Below are 23880 nucleotides of genomic sequence, written 5' to 3' on the forward strand. Positions count from 1 at the left end.
GCTATGTCCTAGATGTAAAAAGGGGAAGCATTGGGCAAATGAATGCCGATCTGTGAAAGACATCAACGGTCAACCCTTAATGCAGGCCCAGGAAAAAACCTATTCAAAAAACGCTGCAAATTTGTCTAAACAGTTGTCTAGTTATCTTTTAGGTAATTGAACTGGGGAGTTCGACAGCCTGATGGAAGAGCTCAGGGTTGCCATCGTCATGGTGAACTCGACCCGAGTGGATGCCGGATTGGCAGAGGGGTTATCTTCATGGATCTCCACTGCTATGAATCAACTTAAGGAGTGGGCGGGTTTGGGAGCCCTGACAGGCCTCCTGGTATGTCTGTGATGCATTTGCCAAATTAGAGGTTCTCAGGATCGCAATGCAGCCATGATTATCCAAGCCTTTACAGCCATTGGAGCAGGACAGTCCCCCCATGTATGGCTTGCTAAGACTGGCCTTTTTTGAGCACAGGATGCGAGGCTTGAGCACTGCACTTGGGGTCCACCGATGTCATGAGCCCCAAGAAGAGCATGTCTGATTGCATGTGGGTTGATACCCTAAGTCCTACCTCTGTAAAAAGTTATCGGACGAGTCTGGTAATCATTCGAGTGGATAACACCTGAGTGAAGATCAGTACAATGTCCCAAATTTCTTCTACAGAGATCAGACCTCTACTCTTGCCTGTTGCAAAATAAAAAAGGGGGAACTGTAGAGAGCTGCGTGCGGCCGCACCTGGAAGATGGCGCTGGCTTCTGCCCTCCGCCTTCCCGATGGCGAGTGCTCTCTGTGGTAAACAACTCCTTATATGGCTATGGCAAAGAATCTGGCTTGCTTCCGTGTACCTGAACCTATTGGTGGTTCCCAGGTGGCGTATCAGGGTTGGCTACCCAGCGGGTACTTAAGGCTGTGGGGAATTCTCCCCCGGGTTGGGTCAGAAGATTGCTCAAAGGTCCTGAATAAACTGCAGAGAGAAGAGCTCGGTGTCGCGTCTTCCTTGCTGGTCGAGGCGGTCGTGACAATCAACCTCCTGAGTAGGTGGGATTCCAGGTGTGAGCCACCATAACTTGGCTAGCATCACATTTTTAAGTGTTCTCTAGGTTTTTCTGATATGTGTGGCTACCATTTGAACAATTTGGCTGCAGTGGGTCACATCACAATTAGAATAAAATCAATTGTTTCTCATTGTAAGCTGCAGAACACAATATCTATCTAATTTATTCCTGTCTTCCTCTCTATTCTGTTTCTTCCATATTGTACCATTTCTTTCTTGCTTCGTGAGCTTCAGCATGTCAGTGCTATTTACCTTTTTTGAAGCAAGTCAGGTCCTTTGCCTTCATTGGGGTTTTACTTGCTGTTCTCACTGCCTGGAGAACCTGCTCCTCAATAATTGCAATGATGGTGGCCCTGCTCTCAGATAAAATGTCTCCTTCTCAGGGATGTCTCCTCATCCCCACTGTGAAGTTGTTCCCACCACATCACCAACCTTATGCCTCTGATTTATACAAATTATCGTAGTGATTTCTGTTTTTTCTTCTCCAGTGTGAAAGCTGCATGAAGGCAACTGCACTCACTTCCGTCTCTCTAAAGACAACAGTATCCCTGGTCTTTAGATCACAGGAGCCTTGTGTGGAGTTGAGCCTGCTTCAGTTCTGGTAATCTTAGAATCCAGTCAGGACAGCTAATCAAGCTGTAGTCTGGTAGCCAGATGTCATTTCCTCTCATTCTTTCTGCCTCTCGGGGTAGCTGAGTCCACTATATGGCAAGATTAGTGCCTGACCCCTATTTACTCTCATGGCAAAGGTGGCTGTGACATCATAGAAGTTTATGGCCTGAGCTGGGAGTTTGGATTAGTGGCAGACTGCTTGCCTACCATGCATAAAACCTGAGGTTCAGTTCTTCAGTAGCACACAAACAGAAAAATCCACAAGTGTCACTGTGGCTCAAGTGGTAGAGAGCTAGCCTTGAGAAAAGAAAGCATAAGGGCAGTGCACACACACTGATTTCAAGTCCCAAGTCTGGCAAAATATAAGAAGTAATATATGACCATTTTTTTGAAGCTGTGGGGGGGACCCACACCCACACCACACCTATACCACCACCTGAGGCACCCAAGACAGTGGGTTTCCACACCCAGGAATCCTACTTACTCAGGATGCTGAAGTGTGAGGATCAAGTTGAAGCCAGTACAATAGCTCAGCAACCAATCACTCACTCCCTGATATGTTCAGACTCAGTGTAGGTGCTTTCATTCTTTCTCTATATCTTTTCTTCCTTCCTTCCTTCCTTCCTTCCTTCCTTCCTTCCTTCCTTCCTTCCTTCCTTCCTTTCTTTCTTTCTTTCTTTCTTTCTTTCCTTCCTTCCTCCCTCCCTTCCCTCCCTCCCTCTCTCCCTTCCCTCCCTCCCTCTCTGCCTATTTCCCTCCCTCCCTCCTTTCTTTCTCTCTCTCTTCCTTCCTTCCTTCCTTCCTTCCTTCCTTCCTTCCTTCCTTCCTTCCTTCCTTCCTTCCTTCCTTCCTTCCTTCCTTTCTTTCTTCCTTTCTTTCTTTCTTTCTTTCTTTCTTTCTTTCTTTCTTTCTTTCTTTCTTTCTTTCCTTCCTTCCTTCCTTCCTTCCTTCCTTCCTTCCTTCCTTCCTTCCTTCCTTCCTTCTTTCTTTCTTTCTTTCTTTCTTTCTTTCTTTCTTCCTTTCTTCCTTTCTTCCTTTCTTCCTTTCTTCCTTTCTTTCTTTCTTTCTTTCTTTCTTTCTTTCATTCTTTCTTTCTTTCTTTCTTTCTTTCTTTCTTTCTTTCTTTCATTTTGTCAGTCATGAGGCCTGACTTCTGAACACTGGGTTTGGGCACTTTCTCTCTGCTCTTCAGCTGAAGGATAGTACTCTACCATTTGAGTCACAGCAGCACTTCTGGCTTTTTTCTGCCTATGTGGTGCTGAGAAATGAAACTCAGGCCCTCATGCATGTACCACAATCACTCTACCCCTAAGCCACCTTCCCACCCCTCATATTATTTTATAAATTAAGAAAATTAAAAACATGCATTCATTGATTTCTCATTCAAATTATTGAAATATACTATATGTTATTTAAGCTGTTTTAAAAATGTTTTTCTTGTAAAAATACTGTACAGAAGGGTTACAGTTACATGAGTAAGGATTCCTAACGAGCATTGTCACCTCCTCCTTTCTTTTTTCCCCTACCATCCCTTCCCTCCCCACCTCACCAAATTCTCCCACCCACCCTCTACCAATGTTGTAAAGTACAATTTCAACAAACTGTCTTGTACATCCCATTGTTACAAAGGGATAAACACTATCCTTATTTAAGCATTAAGTTATTTCCTTTCTCCTCCTCACATAAAAAATATACATACAAGATGCAGGTCACTAGAAACAAATACAGTGAAAACAGGTGTAATACTGTGTTGGAAGAACATACCAAAGAAACAAAAAATGAATAGAATATTATAAATACATTAAAAACAATAGCAAGAAAGAAAAACATTAGAGTTCCTGTCTTGGAGTTCATTTCGCTTAACGTTATCTTATAAGGTCATATGTACTTAGCTTTTGAGCTTTTCTGCTTGCCTTAAACATATATTATTTATTGCTAAAAAGGGAGGCCTGGTATACTTCACTTAATATATTTTTTATTTTTTAATTTAGTTTTATTGTGAAAGTACTGTACAGAGGGGTTACAATTACGTGGGCAAGATAATGAGTCCATATCTTATCAACCATTGTAGCCTCCCCCTTTGTTTCCCCTTCCCATCCCTTCCCAGCCTCCCCCCATCACCCCCCACAATCCTCCCCCCAACACCAAAGTTGTAAAGTTCATTTTCGACATGACAACGTGTACTTCTCATTGTTGCAACGGGTACACCAGTCTCCTTATTTAAACGAATTGTTTTTCTCATTCCCCTCCACAAATTATACCGACATCAAATACAGTGAAAGCAGGGGTTATACTGTGGAAGAGGGACATACAAAGCAACAAAGAAATAATCTTATAAATGCATTAGAAACAAATGCATTTAAGAAAAAAAAACATTTAAATACATATATTAGGCTTGATTTTTCCTAACATCACCTTATCTGACCATTCCTGCTTGACGCAGACATATACTAGATATTGCAATTAAGGGAAATCATGGGACCAATGTTTCTTTGGGCTTGGCTTACTTCACTTAATATAATTTTTTCCATGTCCTTCCATTTCCTAACAAATGGGAAAATGTCATTCTTTCTGTTGGAGGCATAGAATTCCATTGTATATATAAATGCCACATTTTCTTGATCCATTCATCTACTGAGGGGCATCTGGGTTGGTTCAATATCTTAGCTATAGGAAATAATGCTGCAATAAACATAGTTGTGCTGATAGCTTTAGTGTTGTCTTGTTTGAAACATTTGGGTAAATACCCAAAAGTGGGATTGCTGGGTCATAGGGGAACTCTAGCTGGAGTCATTTGAGAACCTCCATACTAGTTTCCAAAGTGGTTGTACAAGTTTATACTCCCACAAACAATGGAGTAAGGTTTCCTTCTGTCCACATCCCCTCCAGTATCTGTTATTAGAGTTCTTGATTTTTCTCATTCTAACTGGGGTGAGGTGGTATCTTAATGTTGTTTTGATTTGCATTTCTGTTACGGCTAGGGAGGTTGAGCATTTCTTAATGTGTCTACTGGCCATCCTTCTTTCTTCTTCATAGAAGTTTCTCTTTAAGTCTTTAGCCCACTTATTTATTGGGCAGTTGTTTCTTTGAGGATTTGTTGTTGGGGGATTTAATTTTTTGAGTTCCAAGTATATTTTAGATATGAGACCCTTGTCCGTTGCATGGCTAGGGAAGATCTTCTCCCAATCCGTGGGCTTTCTATTGATCTTGCTAGCTATGTCCTTTGCCATGCAGAAGCTCTGCAACTTCATGCAATCCCATTTGTCTAACCTTTCTTTGATTTTTTTATGTTTCTGGGTCTCTATTAAGAAAATTTTGGCCTGGGCCAAGAAGACCTAGAGTTTGTCCTATTCCATCCTGTAATGATTTCAGAGTGTCTGCTTTGACACCGAGGTCTTTGGTCCATTTGGAATTGATGCTGGTGCAGCATGAACTATATGGATCTAGCTTTCGTTTTCTACAAGTAGTTGACCATTTTGGCAGCACAACTTATTGAAAAGGCTGTCTTTTTTCCGTTCTATTTTTCTTAGCTACCATATCGAAAATTAGTTGGTGATAGGTCTGTAGGTTCATTTCTCTGTTTTCAATTCTATTCCATTGGTCCTGAGGTCTGTTCTTGTGTGAAAATTGGTATTGATATTACTCCAGCAGTGTTCTTTCTGTTGAGGGTCGTTTTTGCTATTCGGGGTCTTTTATTGTTCCATATGAATATTTGGATTGCCTCTTCTATTTCCTTGATGAATGAGGTTGGAATTTTGATAGGTATCACATTAATTTGTAGATAGCCTTGGGAAATATTACCATTTTCACGGTGTTGATCTTTCCAATCCAGGAGCATGGGAGATTTTGCCACTTCTTAAGTTCTGTTTTGATTTCCTTCATCAAGTTTTTAAAGTTATCATCATAGAAGTCCTTCACTCCTTTGGTTAGGTTAATTCCTAGTTATTTTATTTTTTGTGGGGCTATCACCAATGGAGTTGCTTTCCTAAATTCAGCCACACTTTTCTCATTGTTGACATACAGAATAACCATTGATTTCTGGGGGTTCATTTTCTACCCTGCTACTTTGCCAAACCTTTGAATCAGCTGAAGAAATTTGGGAGTGGAGTCCATGTGATTCTTTAAATACAAGATCATGTCATCTGCTAAGAGGCAGAGTTTTACTTCTTCTTTCCTTATTTGGATCCCCTTTATGATTGCATCTTGTCTTATTGCTGTAGGTAGGCATTCTAATACTAGATTGAAGTGGAGAGAGTGGACATCCTTGTCTTGTTCCTGAGTTAAGAGGAAATGGCTTTAGTTTTTCAACATTATTATATTGCTGGCTGTAGGTTTGTCATATACAGACTTTATTGTATTGAGGAATATTCCAAGGATTCCTAATTTTTCCAGAACCTTCATCATAAAGGGGTTTTGGATCTTGTCAAATGCTTTTTCTGTATCTATTGAGATAATCATGTGTTCCTTATCATTGCTCCTATTGATGTGATGAATTATATTAATTGATTTGCATATATTGAACCAGATTTGCATCCCTGAAATGAAACCTGTTTGATCGTGGTGTATGATTTTTTGGATGAATTGTTGAAGTAGACTGGCCAACATTTTGTTAAGAAGTTTTGCATCAATATTCATCAAAGAAATGTGTCTATCCTTCTCTTTCTTTGATGAGTCCTTTCCTGGTTTTGGGATGAGGGTTATGATGGCTTCATTGAATGTGTTCTGTAGTGAACTTTCTTTTTCAATTTTATTGAAGATTTGGAGGAGTATTGGTGTGTTGGTGCTTTGAAGGCCTTGTAGAATTCCGCTATAAAGCCATCTGGTCTTCAACTTTTCTTAGATGGGAGGTCTTTTATTGCTGTTTCTATTTTCAGCTTGATATGGGCCTGTTAAGATGGTTTAACTCATCTTGGTTTACTTTTGGCATGTCAATATTTGCTAGGAAATGGTCCATTTCTGCCAAGTTCTCAAACTTATTAGCATAAAGTTTTGAGAAGTATTCCCTTATAATGTTCTGAATCTTGGTTGTTTCTGTGGTGATGTTTCCATTCTACTCTCTGAGTTTATTTATTTTGGTGTGTTCTCTTCTTTTTCTGGTAAGATTTGCTAACGGTCTGTCAATTTTGTTAATTTTCTCAAAGAACCTACACTTTGTTGATTCTTTCTATAGTTTTTTGGATTCTAATTCATTTAATTCTGATTTAATTTTAATTATTTCTTTCCGTCTATTGCATTGAGGTTTATCTTGCTGTTCTTCTTCAAGGAGGTTCAGATGCCTCATTATATTGTTGGTTTCAGTTCTCTCCAATTTGTTGATGTAGGAACTCAGAGCTATAAACTTGCCCCTGAGTACTGCCATTGCTGTGTCCCAGAGGAGCTAGTAATTTGTGTGCTCATTTTTGTTGAATATCATGAACAGTTTAATTTCCTTTCTAATCCCTTCCATGACCCACTCGTGACTCAGCAGGGTGTTGTTCAGTCTCCATGTGTTATACCACTTTCTTTTGTGGCTTTTTTTGTTGAGTTCTGATTTTATTCAGGTGTTGTCTGAGAGAATGCAAGGTATAACTTCAATGTTTCTGAATTTGGGCAAGTTTGCTTTGTGGCCTAAAATGTGGTCTACTTTAGAAAAATTTCCATGTGCTGCTGAGAAACACATGTATTCTGATGCTGCTGTGTGAAATATTCGATAGATGTCTGTTAAATCTAGTTGAACTATGTAGTTGTTTAGATCTGCGGTTTCTCTGTTGAGTTTTTTGCCAAGTTTATCTATCTAGTGGGGAAAATGGTGTGTTAAAATCCCCAACAATTAGTATTTGGATCTATGTGTGATTTTAGAGAAAGTAGTGTTTCTTGAATAAATTTGAGTTCTCTGTTGTTTGGCGAATAGATATTTAGAATTGTAATATCCTCCTGAAGGAGAGATCCCTTTATTAGTATGTAGCGACCTTCTTTTTCTCTTCTCACGAATTTGAATTTGAAGTCTATTTTATCTATTAGAATCGCAACTCCTCCCTGTTTATGGGGGCCGTTTGCTTGGTAGATTTTGTTCCACCCTTTCACATTGAAAATGTGTGTGTTTTTATGGGCAAAATGTGACTCCTGAAGGCAGCAGATAGTAGCATCTTGCTTTTTAGTTCAACTAGACAGTCTATGTCACTTAATTGGAGAGTTAAGTCCATTAATGTTGAAAGATAGGAATGAGAGGTATTTGGGAGTTCCTGCCATTTAATCCACCTTCTTTGGGGCTGATCCACTGCGTTCTTCCTATGTTCCTTGCATTCTCAGTTTGGGTGAGGATTCTTGGCCTTTGCTGTGGTCTTGTTTGTTTTCTAAGTGCAGCACATCTTCAAGAATTTTTGCCGGGCTGGTTTGGTGCAAATATATTGTTTAAATTTTTCTTTGTTATGGAAGGTTTGTATTTTATTTTCAGTTAGGAAGGACAGTTTAGCTGGGTACAGTATTCTTGGTTGATAGTTGTTTGTCTTTAGGGCATGGCATACATCATTCAAGGCTCTTCTTGCTTTGATTGTCTATGCTGAGAAATCTGAGGTGATTCTCATTGGTTTTTCTTTATAGGTGATTGATCTTTACTCGGTGACAACTTTAACGATCTTTTCTTTGGTCTGAATTGATCCTGTGTGGATTATAATGTGACGGTGTGATGTCCTATTCTGGTCTGTTCTATTTGGAGTTCTCAAAGTCTCTTGTATCTGAATAGGCCTATCTTTTTGCATGATTGGGAAGTTCTCTGCTAGGATCTTGTTAAATAAATTTCCTAACCATTAACTTCTGTTTCTAGGTGCTCCTCTACACACATTATCCTCAGATTAGGCCTTCTGATGGTGTCTTCCAAGTTTTGAATAGATCTATCATATTTCTTACACTTATCTTGGATGGTTGTATGTTCTTTCTCTGTAATATGTAGGCTGTCTTCAATCCCCGAGATTTGATCTTCTGCATGGTCTAACCTGCTGTCAAGAGTTTCGACTTTCTTTTTTATTTATTTTCCTTGTAATTGGTCAGCTTTCATGGCTTCAAATTTTTGTTGCAGCTTTGTTTTACATCTTGAATGTACTTCTTTACTTCCTTAATTTGGTGTTCAGTGTTTATTCTCAAATCACTTAGTTGATTGGTTATGGTTTCCTTGGACTCCCATTCCTTCTGTTGGGTTCCGTTTAGTATTCCCTTTGTGGTCTCCCCGATCTCATTCAGCTCTTTGTTAATGGATTCCAACAATGCCTTTAGTGATCTTTGTGCATTCTCATTTTGCTCTCTCAATTCCTGTATTACTCTTTGCTTAGCTTCTCACGTTCACGCCATTCCTGTAGTTCTCTTTGAGTGTTCTCAGCCTGCTCACGCCATTCCTGCCTTTCTCTTTGAGTGATCTCAACCTGATCAAGCAATTCCTGTATCAGTTTTTGAGTAGCTTCCTCACGCTCATGATATTCCTGTATTAATCTTTGGTTTGCCCCTTCTCTCTCCCTATCACATTCATAGAAAGTCTTTGCAAGTTTTCAATCTTTTCCTGTATTAACCTTTGGTTTGCCTCCTCTCTCTCCTTTTCATGGCCATATAGAGTCCTTTGTTCATTTACCATGTTTACCAGCAGTGTTTGTAGAGCTATTTGGGAACTCTCCTCTGGATTGCATTATCTGTTCTGTCCCCTGATTATTATGAGTGGGAGTTAAGATACCCACAGTTGTCTTTTTTCTTGTGTTTTTCTGGCTTACTCTGCCCATTTTGGATGAAAGTAACACCAGTTTGGTGCTAGAACACTATCTTAAGACAAGCATCACCCAAAATTTGTAGTTGCACTGTCCAAATTCTGCAGATACAATCTAATTCAACAGATATATCTCTTCAACATCAAACAACTATATATTAATGGGCTATGAACAGCAAAGAAGAATTTGGCAAACCAGAAATTATTAGGTTTAGGGAGATATGTGGGTAAAAATAGGAATCGAGGGATGTGGGAAGGCACAGGGAGAATTAACTTAACTAAATCAAAATCTCAAAGCGGGAAATAGGTTGGATAGTATGAAAATAGAGAGAGATAAAAAAAGAAGAAAGAGAAAGAGAAAAAAAGAGACACGAAAAAATAGAAAAGCAAAATTTAAAAATTAAAAAGTGCAATGCTTAAAAATTATGCAAATATAAAAACGAAATATTCAGAGAAGAGTGAGGATATAATTAGAGAAGTGGAGGGATATAAAGGAGACGTGAAAAACTTAAAAATAAAAAAAATTAAAATATTATATAGGTATAAATAGTACTGCTATTAAACAATGTAAGTCTAAGAGGTTTTGAATTGATGAATATATTTCTTGATTAATTGTGTACTCTGTGGGGGATAAGATCTAATAATCAACTACAAGTAATCTGAGGATGTGCAGAACAGCAATTAAGTCATACAAAGAAGAATGAAAGAGACAAAAAGGTGAAAAGAATGAGGAAGAAAAAAAGATTAAAAGTTAAATAGAGCTAAACAAAAAACAAAAAAATAAATGTTTTTTTTAAAAAAGAAAGACAACATGCACACACACATATACCCCTAAAATAAAAATTATAAGAGGGAGAAAAAAAGTTACTAGAAAACAATTTTTTAAAGGTAAGAATTAAAAGAAGTTTTAGAAAAAAAACTTATGAAAGTTAAAAATTTTTTTTTTGATTTTTTTGGGTAGGGTTAGGAAAGTCCTGTATTTCCCTTGTGTCCATAACCAGCCTCTTGTTGGAGTCTCTGGTCTTCTTGTGGTGTTTTATTTTCCTGTGGCTTGGTTGGTTTCTTAAGTCAGTTTGTTTGAGAAGGCACAAAAATGCTCTGCTTTACCCAGGATTTTGTGATCCTTCTCCCAGTCTTGTTCAATGGGAAGGAAATCTGTTTTGAGTATCACAAGAGGGAGATGGCTTGTTCCTCTACTTTGGAGATGCTGTGATGAGGCTAGGTTCTGGGTAGAGTGGAGGCCTTTCAGCAAAAAGTAGATTTTCCCTGAGGGGTTAGCTCCTGAGACACTCACAGAGCCCAGCCTGGAGCCATTCTCAGGATTTATGTTTACTGACTTTCAATTGATTGTAGAGGCTGCTAAAGGGATGGACAGACTGTTGCTCTGTTTCCTAGTGAAGAAAGCCACTCCTGGGCCTGGCAGCCTGAGCCGGGTGACTTTTCCCTGGGTTGAGCTGAGTCTGGCACGTCAGGTTAGGTTCTTGTGAGCTCCTAAATGACTCCAGTTTTCTTCCAAGGCCTGATTTGGAGCTAGCAGCTCAGCCAGGCCCTTGTCAGTATCAAAGATGGAGATCTCCAGTAGTGGGGGATGAGAGGTGGCTTCCCTCCTCTGCTCTCTGAGAAGGAGTGAGGACGTCAGGCTTCTACTCACGCCGAGTCTTGGTTCCTGGGCTGTCTCTGGTCTGCTAACTGCAGGATGAAGATGTCTTCTCCTTGTCGGTTCTTGCTGGTGTTGAATAGAATCTGCTCACTTGCCGCATCTGGCTCTTTCATCCCGGACTCTCTGTGTTGCAGGTATGGCGGCTATGGCTGCAGCTGCTGCAGCCACAGCCATAGCCGCAAATGCTGGCAAGTGCTCAGATCTGTCTCCTTGCCAGGATTTTCCTTCTCTGGCCTAACTCTCTGTACTGTGATGGCACACTTGTGATTCTCTGACTTAGGTCTGTTCACTGGAACACTAAAACTGCTTTCTATGGGAGAGCTTGTTTAACCTCCAGTTTCTCCTCTGCCATCTTCCTGGAACTCCAAGACTTCTTCTTATAGCCAGACTTTCTCTGCTTTTTCATCTCTGCAGCCTTCCTTGATATTCTCACAAGCATCAGAACAATAACTACTGCTGAGGGAATGAAAACAAGAATAGAAAGAAGGGCCACAGAGGACAGCATGGTATCAAAACCCCTTTCTGTGATTGTTAGTTCCATCAGGGGGATGTCATGGTGCACATCTGGGAGATTCTTCACAGAACAGCTGAATGTCCTATTGTGTGGAGAGCTGCAGGGGCCAGACCAAAGATGGCACTGGCTTCCGCCTTCCGCCTTCCCGATGGCGAGTGCTCTCTGTGAATAACAACTCCTTATATGGCTATGGCTTGGCTACTGGCTTGCTTCTGTATTTGTGACCCTATTTGTATATGCCGCATGGCACCTCGGGATTGGCCATCCAGGAGGCTTATAACCGGAGTGCGGGTGCGGGGAAGGAGAAGCTTGCAGATGAGGTTCCCGAATAAACTGCTTTGAGAAGAATCCCGGGTCATGTCTTCCTTGCTGGTTGAGGTGGTCGCAACACTATTGTCTATCAGGTTAGGGTTGCTTATGCTTATGGATGTATCCCCTTTGTATACATTTCCAGCCCAGGAGATCTGATCCTGAAAAGTGCCTGCTGTGGTTGGGTACTGGAAAGACTGATAGTGAAATACAGATTTTGTGCGACTGCTGCTGGGAGGACGGTACTTACAGTCTATGGTCAGTTTGTCAGTGACATATGAAGATGACTTGAAGGTACATCTCAACTTGACATTTTCTCCAACATAACCTGGTAGGTCAAAAGCTGCACTAATCCTGCAAGAGTAGGATGCCTATCAGGGCAGAGAAGGTGCAGCCCTAGCCTCAAGCGGCTCTGATCAGCGGCATCCCGGCTGCTCCTCAGGTATCTGCCTAATTCTTTCTGATGGAGGCATGGAATTCCATTGTGTATATTTTCTTGATCCATTCATATACTGAGGGGCATCTGGTTGGTTCCATATCTTAGCTTTGGTAAATAATGCTGCAATAAACATGGTTGTGCTGGTAGTTTTAATATACTCCTTTCCAAAGTGGTTGAACAAGTTTACACTCCCCCCAACAATGCAGGACGTTCCCTTTGACCACATCCCCTCCAGCATAAGTTATTATTAAATTTGTTGCTTATAGCCATTCAAACTGGGGTGAGGTGGAATCTCAACATTGTCTTGATTTTCATTTCTTTTATGGCTAAAGAATTTGAGCATTTTTTCATGTGTCTATTGGCCATTCCTATTTCCTCTTCAGACCTTTCTCTTTAAGTCTTTAGCCCACTTATTTATCAGGCAGTTGTTTCTTTGAGGATTTGTTTTTGGAGGATTTAATTTTTTGAGGTCTAATTATATGTTAGATATGAGATCCTTGTCCATTGTAAGCCTAGTGAAGATCTTCTCCAAATCGTTGGGCTTTCTCTTGATCTTGATAGCTATGTCCTTGGTCGTGCAGAAGGTCTGCAGTTTCATGCAATCTCATTTGTCCAACCTTTCTTTGATTTTATGTGTTTCTGGGTCTTTATTAAGAAACTTTTGGCAAGTGCCATGAGCCCTGGAGTTTCTCCTTTTCCTTCCTGTAATGTTTTCAGGGTATCTGCTTGGGCTCTGAGGTCTTTGATCCCTTTGGAGTTGATTCTTGTGCAGTGTGCTTTATAAGGGTCTAGTTTTAATTTTCTACAGGTGTGAAACAGTATATGTTTTATAAGTCATTGTCCATCTCTGTAGAGCCCTCCACAAGTTTATATGTATTTGTAGCTTGGGAAAGGAAATAAGAGTTAAATCAGGACAGTTGGAGGCTATGGTTTATAGGGCTCATTTGAGACGCTTTTGGAAGGAATGATAACTTTTTCCATCTGATGCACTACAGATGGCAGTCTTGGTACAGGAATTGAGTAGACTGCTATTGGATAGGAAGCTTGTACTGATTCCTCCTGATTTTCCCCTGAAGACAAGGAGGGTGAAGTAGCCATGGGCATGAATCTGTGTGGGGTTTGCAATAAATATCTATTGACTGTGTATTTCTAATTTCTGTTGCCACAGGCAAATGAATGAAAGGATTTTTCCTTTCGTACTTTAGCTGTAACTAGATATTTTTCATTTTCTAAATCTTATTTTATTGTGAAGATTCTATAGAAAGGCTACAGTTACATGAATAAGGCAATGAGTACATTTCTGGTCAAGCATTGTTACCCCTTCCCTTGTTTTTTTCTACTATCCCTTACCTTCTCCTCCACCCTTCCCCACCCAAAGTTGTAAAATTCATTTCTAACATACTGTCCTATGGATATCATTGTTGCAATGGGTCATCCTGTGTCCTTGTTTCAGCATTTTTGTTATTTTGGTTCCCCTCCCTAAATTAGAAAAATGTATATACAAGGTGCACGGTAACAAAGTCAAGTCAAAGTCAAAAGGGGATATATTGTAGGAGGAAGAATATACATGATATATTTAAAACAACAACAACAAATGAGCCCCAAAATATAGTACCTTGTTTATATACGACATTTAGTCTAAAACTCCTTAGACATCTTAAGTTTGGACTATTTCTTTTTTTTTCTGCCAGTCTTGTGGTTTGAATTTGGGCACTCTACTGCTTAAGCCCCATTTGAGCTTATTCTGAGTAGTATATCTTATATAGAATGTGATAACTTTTCAGCCTGGGCAGGTTTCAAATAATGATCCTTAGATCTCAGCCTCTTGAATATCTAGGAGTACAAGCATGAGCCACCAGCACCTTGCTTGAATAATCCCACAGTTTTAACTACAGATGTTTTCATATCCCCTACCAACTATGCTTCCTGACCCTTTTTTAAAGTTATTTCTAAATAGCTTATGGAGGATTTTGAGCATTGCTTAATCATTTTTTCACTTTCATTACTAGTTGCACACTCAGAGGTTTGATGGAGTTACTTCCACACACACATATGATGTACTTGCTCATATTCACCCTGCCTTCCCAGTGTCCAGCCCCTTAATTCAAGGCCCAGAACCACTGTACACGTGCAAACATTCACTGACACTCTCAAACACACACACACACACACACACACACACACACACACACACACACACACAGCAGAACAATTAGCAAAGGATATAATGTGGACCAGGAACTGCAAGGAAACATGGGAAGGTAGATTGTCTTTTCCCAGTTCCTCTGCCTTCCTCAATTCTCTGCTATTCCTTAGAACAATTCAAGCCTTACACAACTCACATCTGTCTGTTGTGAACAACCTGAGCCTGGATTCCAGTTTGCATTCATAGGAAGCTGCCGTTGCTTGGATAGCTGGTCCTCAGAGTAAGCAGAGGCTCTCAGGTCATGTTTTCTTTTTCCATGTGTAGTGTCAATGCAGACCCTGAGACAGTTAGCAGCATCTTGAAGTGTATTGACATCTGTGTGAGCTACAAGACTCACCTCAAAAAACTAGCAAAGGAAGTGGGATGCAAAGTAAAAATCCTGAACCAATGGACCTATAGGTGACTGAGAGTCAATTTCCACATTACTGAATAAATACAAGGGCAAGTCCATTTGAAGAGGCGTCTCCAAACATTTCATGGGCCCACATGACATGTCTGGCAGAAAGCCACTTGTGTGTGTGTGTGTGTGTGTGTGTGTGTGTGTGTGTGTGTGTGTGTGTGTGTGTGTGTGTGTGTGTGTGTGTGTGTGTGTGTGTGCCTGAAGGCTGGTCTGGGGCTCAGGCTCAGGCTGGGTGCTGCCTGTCCTTATGCATTTTTTGCTCCAGCCTAGTGTTCTACCACCTCAGCCACAGCTCCACTTTTGACTTTTTTGGTAATTGATTGGAGATGAGAATCTGATGGACTTTCCTACCCAGGCAGGCTTCAACTGTGACCTTCAGATCCCAGCCTCCTGAGAAGCTAGTATTAAAGAAGGGATGCACTGGCACCTGTCAAGAAGCCTCTTTTTGGGGGGGGGGTTGTCCGGTTGTGGGGCCTGAACTCTGGGCATGGGTGCTGTTCCTCAGCTCTTCAGCTCAAGGCTAGCACTATACCACTTGAACCACAGCGCCACTTCTGGCATTTTTCTGCTTATGTGGTGCTGAGGAATCGAACCCATGGCCTCAAGCATGCAAGGCATGTGCTCTACCACTGAGCCACCTACCCAGCCCAAGGAAGCCTCTTAAATAACAGATCTATTCATAGGGAGACAGGAATTGCCTCAGTCCAAGAGATGGTGTTGAGTTTTCATGTTTTGAAAGAATAATTACACTCAATAGCAAAGTATGAAGTAATATGGAAGGAAAGAAGGCAGCAAAATTTCATAAATCTGGGGTTGTGAAAGCCCATCGAACATGAGACTTTCATATAGGAATAAGAATAACATCTATGTGGCAACATTGAGGCTCACCCATATGGTCACATGTACTGTTTGAAGCCCTGTTCTCACATGATATGTTTCCAGAAATCTGGGATTCTGCTCTGTAGAAGATGTTTCCCAGTCACACTGGTAATTCTCTTAGTTCTGTTTTTCACACTTCTCATCCTTCATTCTTAGTATTATCCAAGTATCTTTTCCAATGCTGCTCCAGAAGATGCTTTCAATGTCACTGTAAGGATTCATTTAATAAGAGAAATATGTTTGAAGAACTTTAATACTTATATTAATAATATAATTACTAATAAAGACTAATATTCAAGAACTATTATAAGATCAATAAAACATGATTTGTAGCAGCTATGTGGCTTTGGTATTAAAGCTGATAGCAGACATGTATTCCTAGACCATTATGAATCTGTAGTTATTGCAATCTTACAATGAAAAAGTTCTTAAGAAAGAAAATGTCTTGATAATATAAGCAACCCAATAGTTGTTGAATAAGACCTATATAGTGAGGACTTCTGTTGAGCTGGTACAAACTGGTTCTTGCCCTGAAAGCATCACCTATCTGTTCTGAGAGTCAGTCAGGGTTAAGTAGGGACACATGCTTCCAGATGACTGATCTGCCTGGCATTCACTGCATAAGTCCATTCAGGCCCACAGCCCTATAACCAATATAGGACAACATTCAGAACAGTCTTCTTGTCTTTCAGATTCAAGCCTGTAATCCTAACTCATTAGCAGACTGATATCTGAGGATCACGGTTCAAAATCACCCTGGGAAGCAAAGTCTGCAAGATTCTTATCTCCAGTTAACCAGAAAAAAGCCACAAAGGTATAAACTGAGAAACAGTAAAGGGGTGTAATTGTCCCCCCAAAATGGATTCTTTACCTGACAACTGTTTAACTGACTTAACTGTTATTCCTCTGAACATCATCTTCCTAATAATATTTTTTTAAGAAAAGGAAAGATGAGGCTGGGAAGGTGGCTCAGTGGTAGAGTGCTTGCCTTGCATGCATAAGGCCCTGGATTCAATTGCTCATTACCACTTAAGCAGAAACTATGCTGGAAATCACGCTGTGGCTCAAGTGGTTGAGACTAGCCTTCAGCTGAAGAGATGAGGGACAGTGCCAAAGCCTAGAATTCAGGCCCATAACTGGAAAAAAGGAACAAAGCAAAAGAAATAAAAAGGAAGAGAGTTGTTGCCAGGCTCAATGGCCAATCCTCTAATCCTAGCTATTCATGAGGTTGAGGATCAGTGATTGAAGCCAACTTGGGCAGGAAAGCCTGTACGAATTCTATTTCCAATTATGTCCAAAAAACTAGAAGTAGAATTGTGGTTCCAGTGGTGAAGTAGTAGCCTTGAGGGGAAAAAATAAACTTCAGGGATAGTGTCCATTTCCTGAGTGCAAGAAAAGACATTATGAACTTGGTTTATCTGTAACTGTGATGCCTTTGTTACAGACGATTATGGACTGAAACTCTGAACACGGCATTCTAGGTCTGGCATTTTTGTGCACAAACTGTGTGCATAACCATCTTAACTCCTTTGCTATTCTATAGTTGCAGGTTTAATTATCTTCTCACCATGGAAGAGGTTTCAGTATTTACTTTCTCTAGAGTACCTGCTTCCTTGTCCTCTGCTCTTTACTCACTGACAGCAGTATTTTACCTGAGAACACAAAGAGGAGAATTGGCAAGACCTTGAAAGAAGGGAAGTTGCTAGAAGTGGGTGAGATGCTTGAGATAATGCCCAGGACCAGGTCAGAATTTTTTTGTGAAGACTTGCCATGGTGTGTCAATCTTTATCAATATGCTGAGGGTACTTGGACATAAAGAGGAGGCCTCAATGCCTACTGGTGTCATTCAGACTACACAGATATAAGCCAGCTAATCATGCTCTCACTTTCCCAACATGGAGTTTTGGTCCCTGCATGTCAAGGGAACTCAGGATCAAGCATGGACAGCTATCCACACAACATCCAGTTGTGACCTCTACATTGATACAGCATTGAAAGCAGTTCAGCATGAATCACATGGAGCTTGTCAAAATCATTGAAGGGATGGGAAAGTGGTTCTTTGTTGTATGGACCAAAGCAGAAAGATCACCATACAAGTTTCCTTTTAGAGACCCCACTTCTGTTCAATGGCCAAGAGAACATACATGAAAACCTCCAGAATGAGGAGGTATGTATACCCCTATGTTTCTAACCTGGACCCTTTACTGCATGATTTCCCAGAGCTTATGGAAACAATGAAACTAAATCTCTCGAAGATTTGGCACTGAAGTCCCTCAGAGACCATTGCCTACAACTGTGAGGAGAGCATAGGAGTTAAAATGGCCTGTCAGAGAGGGGAATACCCACAGAGTGTCTTCGTGACATCGCAGGCATCCAGGATTCAGATAATTTGGGAGGGGTTTTGAAAGCCTCTTTGGTGTGGATGGTGAAACATTGAAGCAGTTGGCACCGAGGATGGGAAAGCCAGTTGAAGAGTACATGGGTCCCATCAAGTCCCAAGATGGGCAGATCTACTATCAAGAGAGCTGGACATTGTGATGGATATGTTACATAACTGCTTTTGCTCATGGACAAGTCTTAGGCACATGTTATATTAGAGTGACTCTGCTGTCTACTACCACAAATGCATGGAAGAGAGATAGAAACTTGATACAGTTGCTGACATCATCAAGATCATCCTAAGGAAGAACTTGATAGACATTATCATCTGATTGTGTGTCTGGGTGATGGATGGGGGGATGTGTATGTGTGGAAACTAGGGCTTAAACTTTGGGCCTGGACACTGCCCCTGAGCTTCTTTGGCTCAAGACTTGCACTATAGCTCTTAAGCCATAGCTCCATTTCCAACTTTTGTGATATTTTATTGGAGTATCACAAGTACTTACTTACACGATAAACTTTAATTATGAGGTGATATGATTTTAAAGATGACATACTATACTACTATGCAAATGTAACATATAAAAATGGGAGTCAAAAAGACACTCTAAGGACTATGTAGGAGGTTTTATGAAAGCCGTGAAGTTATATCTAAAAAAAGTGTTATTAGAGACTTAGACAACAGTGTTAAATTTCTTGTACCGGATAAAAGAATGCAGTCAGTTATATCTGTTTAAAGGTCTAATATTATTTTTTCTCTTTTTACTGTGTTTGTAATACATGCTACTAATATTAATATGTGTATTGGACTCAAGCTGATTTGTTGAATCTAGAAAAGTTTTGAGAGGTTGAACATCACCTCAATAGTACTCTGAAAGATGATATCTGGCCATGGAAGGGTTAAAACAGAGCTCCGGAGAGGGTTAAACTATTGCCCTTTCCATAGTGCTTTAAAGGCCTTGAAACCTGGGAGATAAAAGAGAAGTCTCCTTTCTCAAAACAATAAGGGAACCAGTGTTACTCACTGTGGTGGCTCTGATTGTAATATTGATGCTTCATTTTTGCATGTATCCATGGTAACCTTCCCAGTGTGAATTCAAATAAATATGATTGCTTGTGTGACCTGGAGCCCAGGTGCCATTGAGCCTTGGTACCCTGGGTCCTCATTGATTTTGTTCGTTTTGTCTACACTTGTCTGTGTATTTTCTAATATTCTTCAGCTTGGTATCCAATTGCACTGCCTTGGGTTACAATTAGCATCAAATAAGAATATTCTTGAACTGTAAAAGATAAAAAGCTTACAAACTTTCTTATCCCAAATGACTTCAAACCACAATCCTCAGATCTAAGCCTTCTGAGTAGCTAGGATTACAGGCATGGGCCCCTGGAAACCAGCATTCATAAGAACACTTGATGTCTTTCTTGGGCAATGTCTGCACATCTCAGTCCTCCTCAGCTCTGTTCCTTCCTGTTGCTCAAGCAGAGTCCAAAACTTTCACTCCTTTGTGTTCAAAATCCTTGAGGTTATTAAATTGACTTGCTCACCATATACCTCCTTTCTGTAAATCAATAGAAGGTTTTACTCCTTACCATCGATTAATTTTATTAACTAAATTAACTGGGATCCACACAGAGGTGACATGTCCTTTTCTGGATTGTACCCTGTACACCTATGTTTTACTTTATCTAATAAAGTTAACATTATTTACCTTGTTTGATGCTTCTTACTTTTTCCATATTTATTCCTTCTCACCTCTCTTTCCCTTGCACAGAAGGAAGAACCATTTGGAATGGTGAAGAGTGTGTTTTTAGTCATTCTCTGAAAAGCTTTACCAATGGATCCTGATTCCCAAGTCCTGTGTAACTGGCCTGTAAAGTCTTGTTCTTTAATCTCTCCTCAGCTTACACAAATGACCAATTTTATCTAAAAAAGGCTATAGGAGATGAGTTTAGGAATTCGTTTCTGGTTATCAGTCAGGAATCCTTATTACCTGGTCACTGTGCATAAGTTGTTTCTGTTTCATTTTTATTTGAATAGAACAAGCAGTGTGTACAATTAGTAGCCGAATTAGACTTACAAGTATTTTTTTTTTTTTTAATTCAGGGATAGCAGGCTCTCTTATTTGAACCACAGATCAACTTCTGCCCCACATACTTTTCTTTTGGTGGTAAATAGGACGGTGTCCCACAGGAAGCCAAGGGAACTACACAGTATCCTTAAATCTGAGGACTGCAGTTCACAGTCAGCCTGGACAGGAAAATCTATGAGCGTCTTATCTCCAACTAATCAGCAAAAAGTCAGAAGTTGAGCTGTGGCTGAAGTGGTACAGCAGCAACCTTGAGCATAAAAAAAGCTAAGTGAAAAACAGATGTAGCACTAAGAAAACCACAAAATAATTTTTTTAAAAGTGGAAGAGAGCACAAAGAGTCTACTAAAAATGATAAAATGACCAAGAATCTGGTGGATCACACTTGTAATTCTACCTACTCAAAACACTGAAATTGAGGATCACCATTCCAAGCCAGCCAGGACAGGAAAGACCATTGTGTGCGTGTGTGTATGTGTGTGTGTGTGTGCATGAGTGTGTATGTGCCTTTCTGGGATATGAACTACAAGTATTTTTTGACCATTTCTGATCTTTTGGAGGTTAATTTGAGATAACAGTCTCATGAACTTTCCTTGCTCCTGACGTTGAATCACAATCAGCACAATTCAGGACCCTATGTTAATCTCTATACTTACTTCCAGCTAACCACCAAAACCAAAAACTGAACCAAAGTGCAACTGTTTTAGAGCATGCTATCCTTCAGCAAGATTGGTGAGGCCCTCAAAACAAGCCAGAGAACCAACAAATAAACAAGTGAATGTATGTGAAGAAGAAAAGAGTCAATGAGTTTTTAAAATATAGACGCATACCTTTAATCCAATCTGAAATCTAGGGATCACAGTTCGAAGCCTGCCTGGGCAGGAAAGCCCAACTAACTTGAGTGTGCTAGGCATGGGCTAGAACTTGAGATTTTTTGCTCAAGTTTAAAACTACTACTTACCGTCTCATGTGGTTAATTGGAGATTAGACTGATGGGCTTTCAAAGCCCAGACTGGCTTTAAACTGTAATCCTTAGATTTTAGGATACTGTGTAGTGCTATTGGTTTCCATGGGACTCTTATTTCCTATTAACCACCAAAAAATAAAAGATTGAAGTTAAGCTACGGCTCAAATAGTAGAGCCTGCTAGCTTTGAAATGAAAAACAAAATACCAAAAACAAAACAATCCTCAGCGAGAGTAAGTAGGCCTTGAATTCAAGCCTCTGCCCGCTCCCCCTCAAAAAAAAAACCCTCAAGAGTAGAGTTTTTGTTCGTGCTAGCTTTGAGCAAAAAAAAAAAAAATGATTCAAATGGTTTTTCTTTCTTGCTATTTTTCTTAACATATTTATAAGATGATTTCTTTGTTGCTTTGCATGTCCCTTCCCCATGGTATTACCCTGTTTCACTGTATGTGATGATGTTATAATTTGTTGAGGGGAAGGGAGAAAATTGTTTAAATAGGGATACAGGTGGACCCATTGCAACAATGAGATGTACAAGATGTTATGTCAAAAAACGAACTTTACAACTTTCGCGTGGGGCGGGGGGTGTGGGGGGGATGGGAAAAAATGGGAAGGGGAAACAGAGGAGGCAACAATGCTTGATAAAAAATGTACTCATTACCTTGCTCAAGTAATTGTAACCCCTCTGTACAGAATTTTCACAATTAAAAAAAAGCCAAAACTCTCATGGACAGTGAAGTCAGTGAACTAGTGTGGCCTAAATGTAGAGCTTGTTAGTTTTGATCTAAAAAACAAGCCAGGTGCCTCTGGCTCATGTGTGTAATCCTCGCTACTCAGGAAGCTTAGATCTGAAGATGACAATTGGAAGCCAGCCTAGGCTGAAAAGTCCCCTGGTGACTGTTTTGTCCAACTAAGTAGAAGTGGCACTGTGGCTGAAAGTGGTAGTGTGCCTGCTTTGTCCCTGAAGGCCGGTGCGTAGGCACTGAGTTCAAGCCCTACAATTGACAAAATCAATCAATCAATTAATTAATTAATTACTGAGCCTAAATGGGTATGCCCTAATAATAAAAGACATGAACTTTCAAAAAGGAGGAAGAGACAATCAATTAAATGAAAAGGTGCAAAAAGGAGGATATTGAAGCTTTCTAAATAAAAATTGTAATCCTACCTGTTCTGAGGACAGTGGTTCAAAACCAGCCTGGGCAGGAGACATTTTACTGTGTTCAATACTGAGGCTTGAACTTGCTATGCTTTGCTCATTGCTGGAGGTCTACTTCTTCCTACGTGTTGGTGCTTATTAGATATAATTGTCTCATTGACTTTGTTGCGCAAGACTGGCTTTGAACCATGATTCTCAAATTTCAGTCCTCTCTGTAATGCTCTTGGCTTGCTATTGATATTTTAATCTCCTATTAACCACAAAAGATGCAGAAGTTGAGCTATGGTTCAAGTAGTGAAACCAACTACCATTAAGGTAAAGGTAAATAAAACCTCAAGGAGACTCATCATGACTTAATTTCAAGACTTAACAACCACCACTCAATTAATCAAACAAACAAACAAAAAGAACCTCAGTCACATTTACCTGAGTTTGAGCCCTAGAAGAAGAGCTACAAAAAAGAGAAACAGCCTGTAGTTTACCTGTGGTCAAAGTTGTAGAGCATGGTACTTTCAAGAGGAAAGGAAAAACTGAGCATGAGAGCTAGTGCCTAAGAACAAATGACAAAAAAAAGAAATAATAAATAACTGAAAAGGTGAAAGAAGAGGTAATTAAAGATTTCTAAATGTTGACTCACAGTTATAATCCTGAAGGCTAAGGCCGCTGAAATCTGCAGATCATGGTTGAAAGCCATGTTGGGCAGGAAAGTACATGAAATTTGCTTCACTGTGTTCAGTTGAGGGACTTAAAGATGAAGTGTTTTGTTCATGGCTACAGGTCTACTATCTTCTGCCTATTAGTGTTTGACTGGAGATAAGAGTCTCATGGAATTTCTTTACAAGGCTGACTTTGAAATATAATCCTCCAATTTCTAGCCTCTCTTTACTGTCCTTGACTACCCATGGGACTCTTGCCTCATTTTAACCACTTAAAAAAGGCAAAAGTTGAGCTGTGGCTCAAGTAGTATAGCCTTCTACCCTTCAATTAATTAAGTAAATCAATAAAACCTCAGAAAGAGATGGGAGGGATGAGAGCGAAAGTCAGAACATCTTACAATAAGCAAAAGGAAAGAAATGTAAATATCACCTGGAAGAAATAATTGTATTGTCAAAGCTTATAGAATTGTATTGTCAAAGCTTACAGAATTCACAAAATTTAGACCATGATAATGACAATTTACCTTGTGAAGGTTAAAATATATTTGTGACTTCAACTAAATATTACTTTTCCACAATTCTCTGCGATAAGAGAAATTTATGTAATCACCTAGTCACAATAATAATATAAACCTCAGAAAGAGTCACTAGGAATTAATTTCAACCCCCAACTCAACAAAATTTCCCAACGAGGGCCTTAAACAAAAATATACTATGAGCAGGAGCTGAGTTTTCACACTCTGAGCAAAAGCCAAATGAAACAAAAATTAGACAGTGGTAGACCTATGGCCCAAGTAATAAAGCAAGCTACTTTTCTTAATTTTAATTTAAATTTTTTGTGAACATACT

At 39.9% G+C, this 23880-nt stretch overlaps 1 protein-coding gene across 1 annotated transcript; it reads right to left on the reverse strand.

The window, feature by feature from the left end:
- Positions 1-11351: 11351 nt before the first annotated feature.
- Positions 11352-23069, reverse strand: LOC138815109 (myelin protein zero-like protein 3). The gene is made up of 4 exons (XM_070004389.1): positions 23013-23069; positions 22858-22925; positions 11945-12218; positions 11352-11636 (listed from the first exon to the last, which is right to left on the reverse strand). Exons 1-4 carry the CDS (start codon positions 23067-23069, stop codon positions 11352-11354), a joined length of 684 nt encoding a protein of 227 aa, XP_069860490.1.
- Between the last annotated feature and the right edge of the window lie 811 nt (positions 23070-23880).

Source organism: Dipodomys merriami, unplaced genomic scaffold, assembly GCF_024711535.1.
Source record: "Dipodomys merriami isolate MVZ:Mamm:240054 unplaced genomic scaffold, mDipMer1.0.p SCAF_620, whole genome shotgun sequence".
In the NCBI taxonomy this organism is placed as follows: Eukaryota; Metazoa; Chordata; class Mammalia; order Rodentia; family Heteromyidae; genus Dipodomys; species Dipodomys merriami.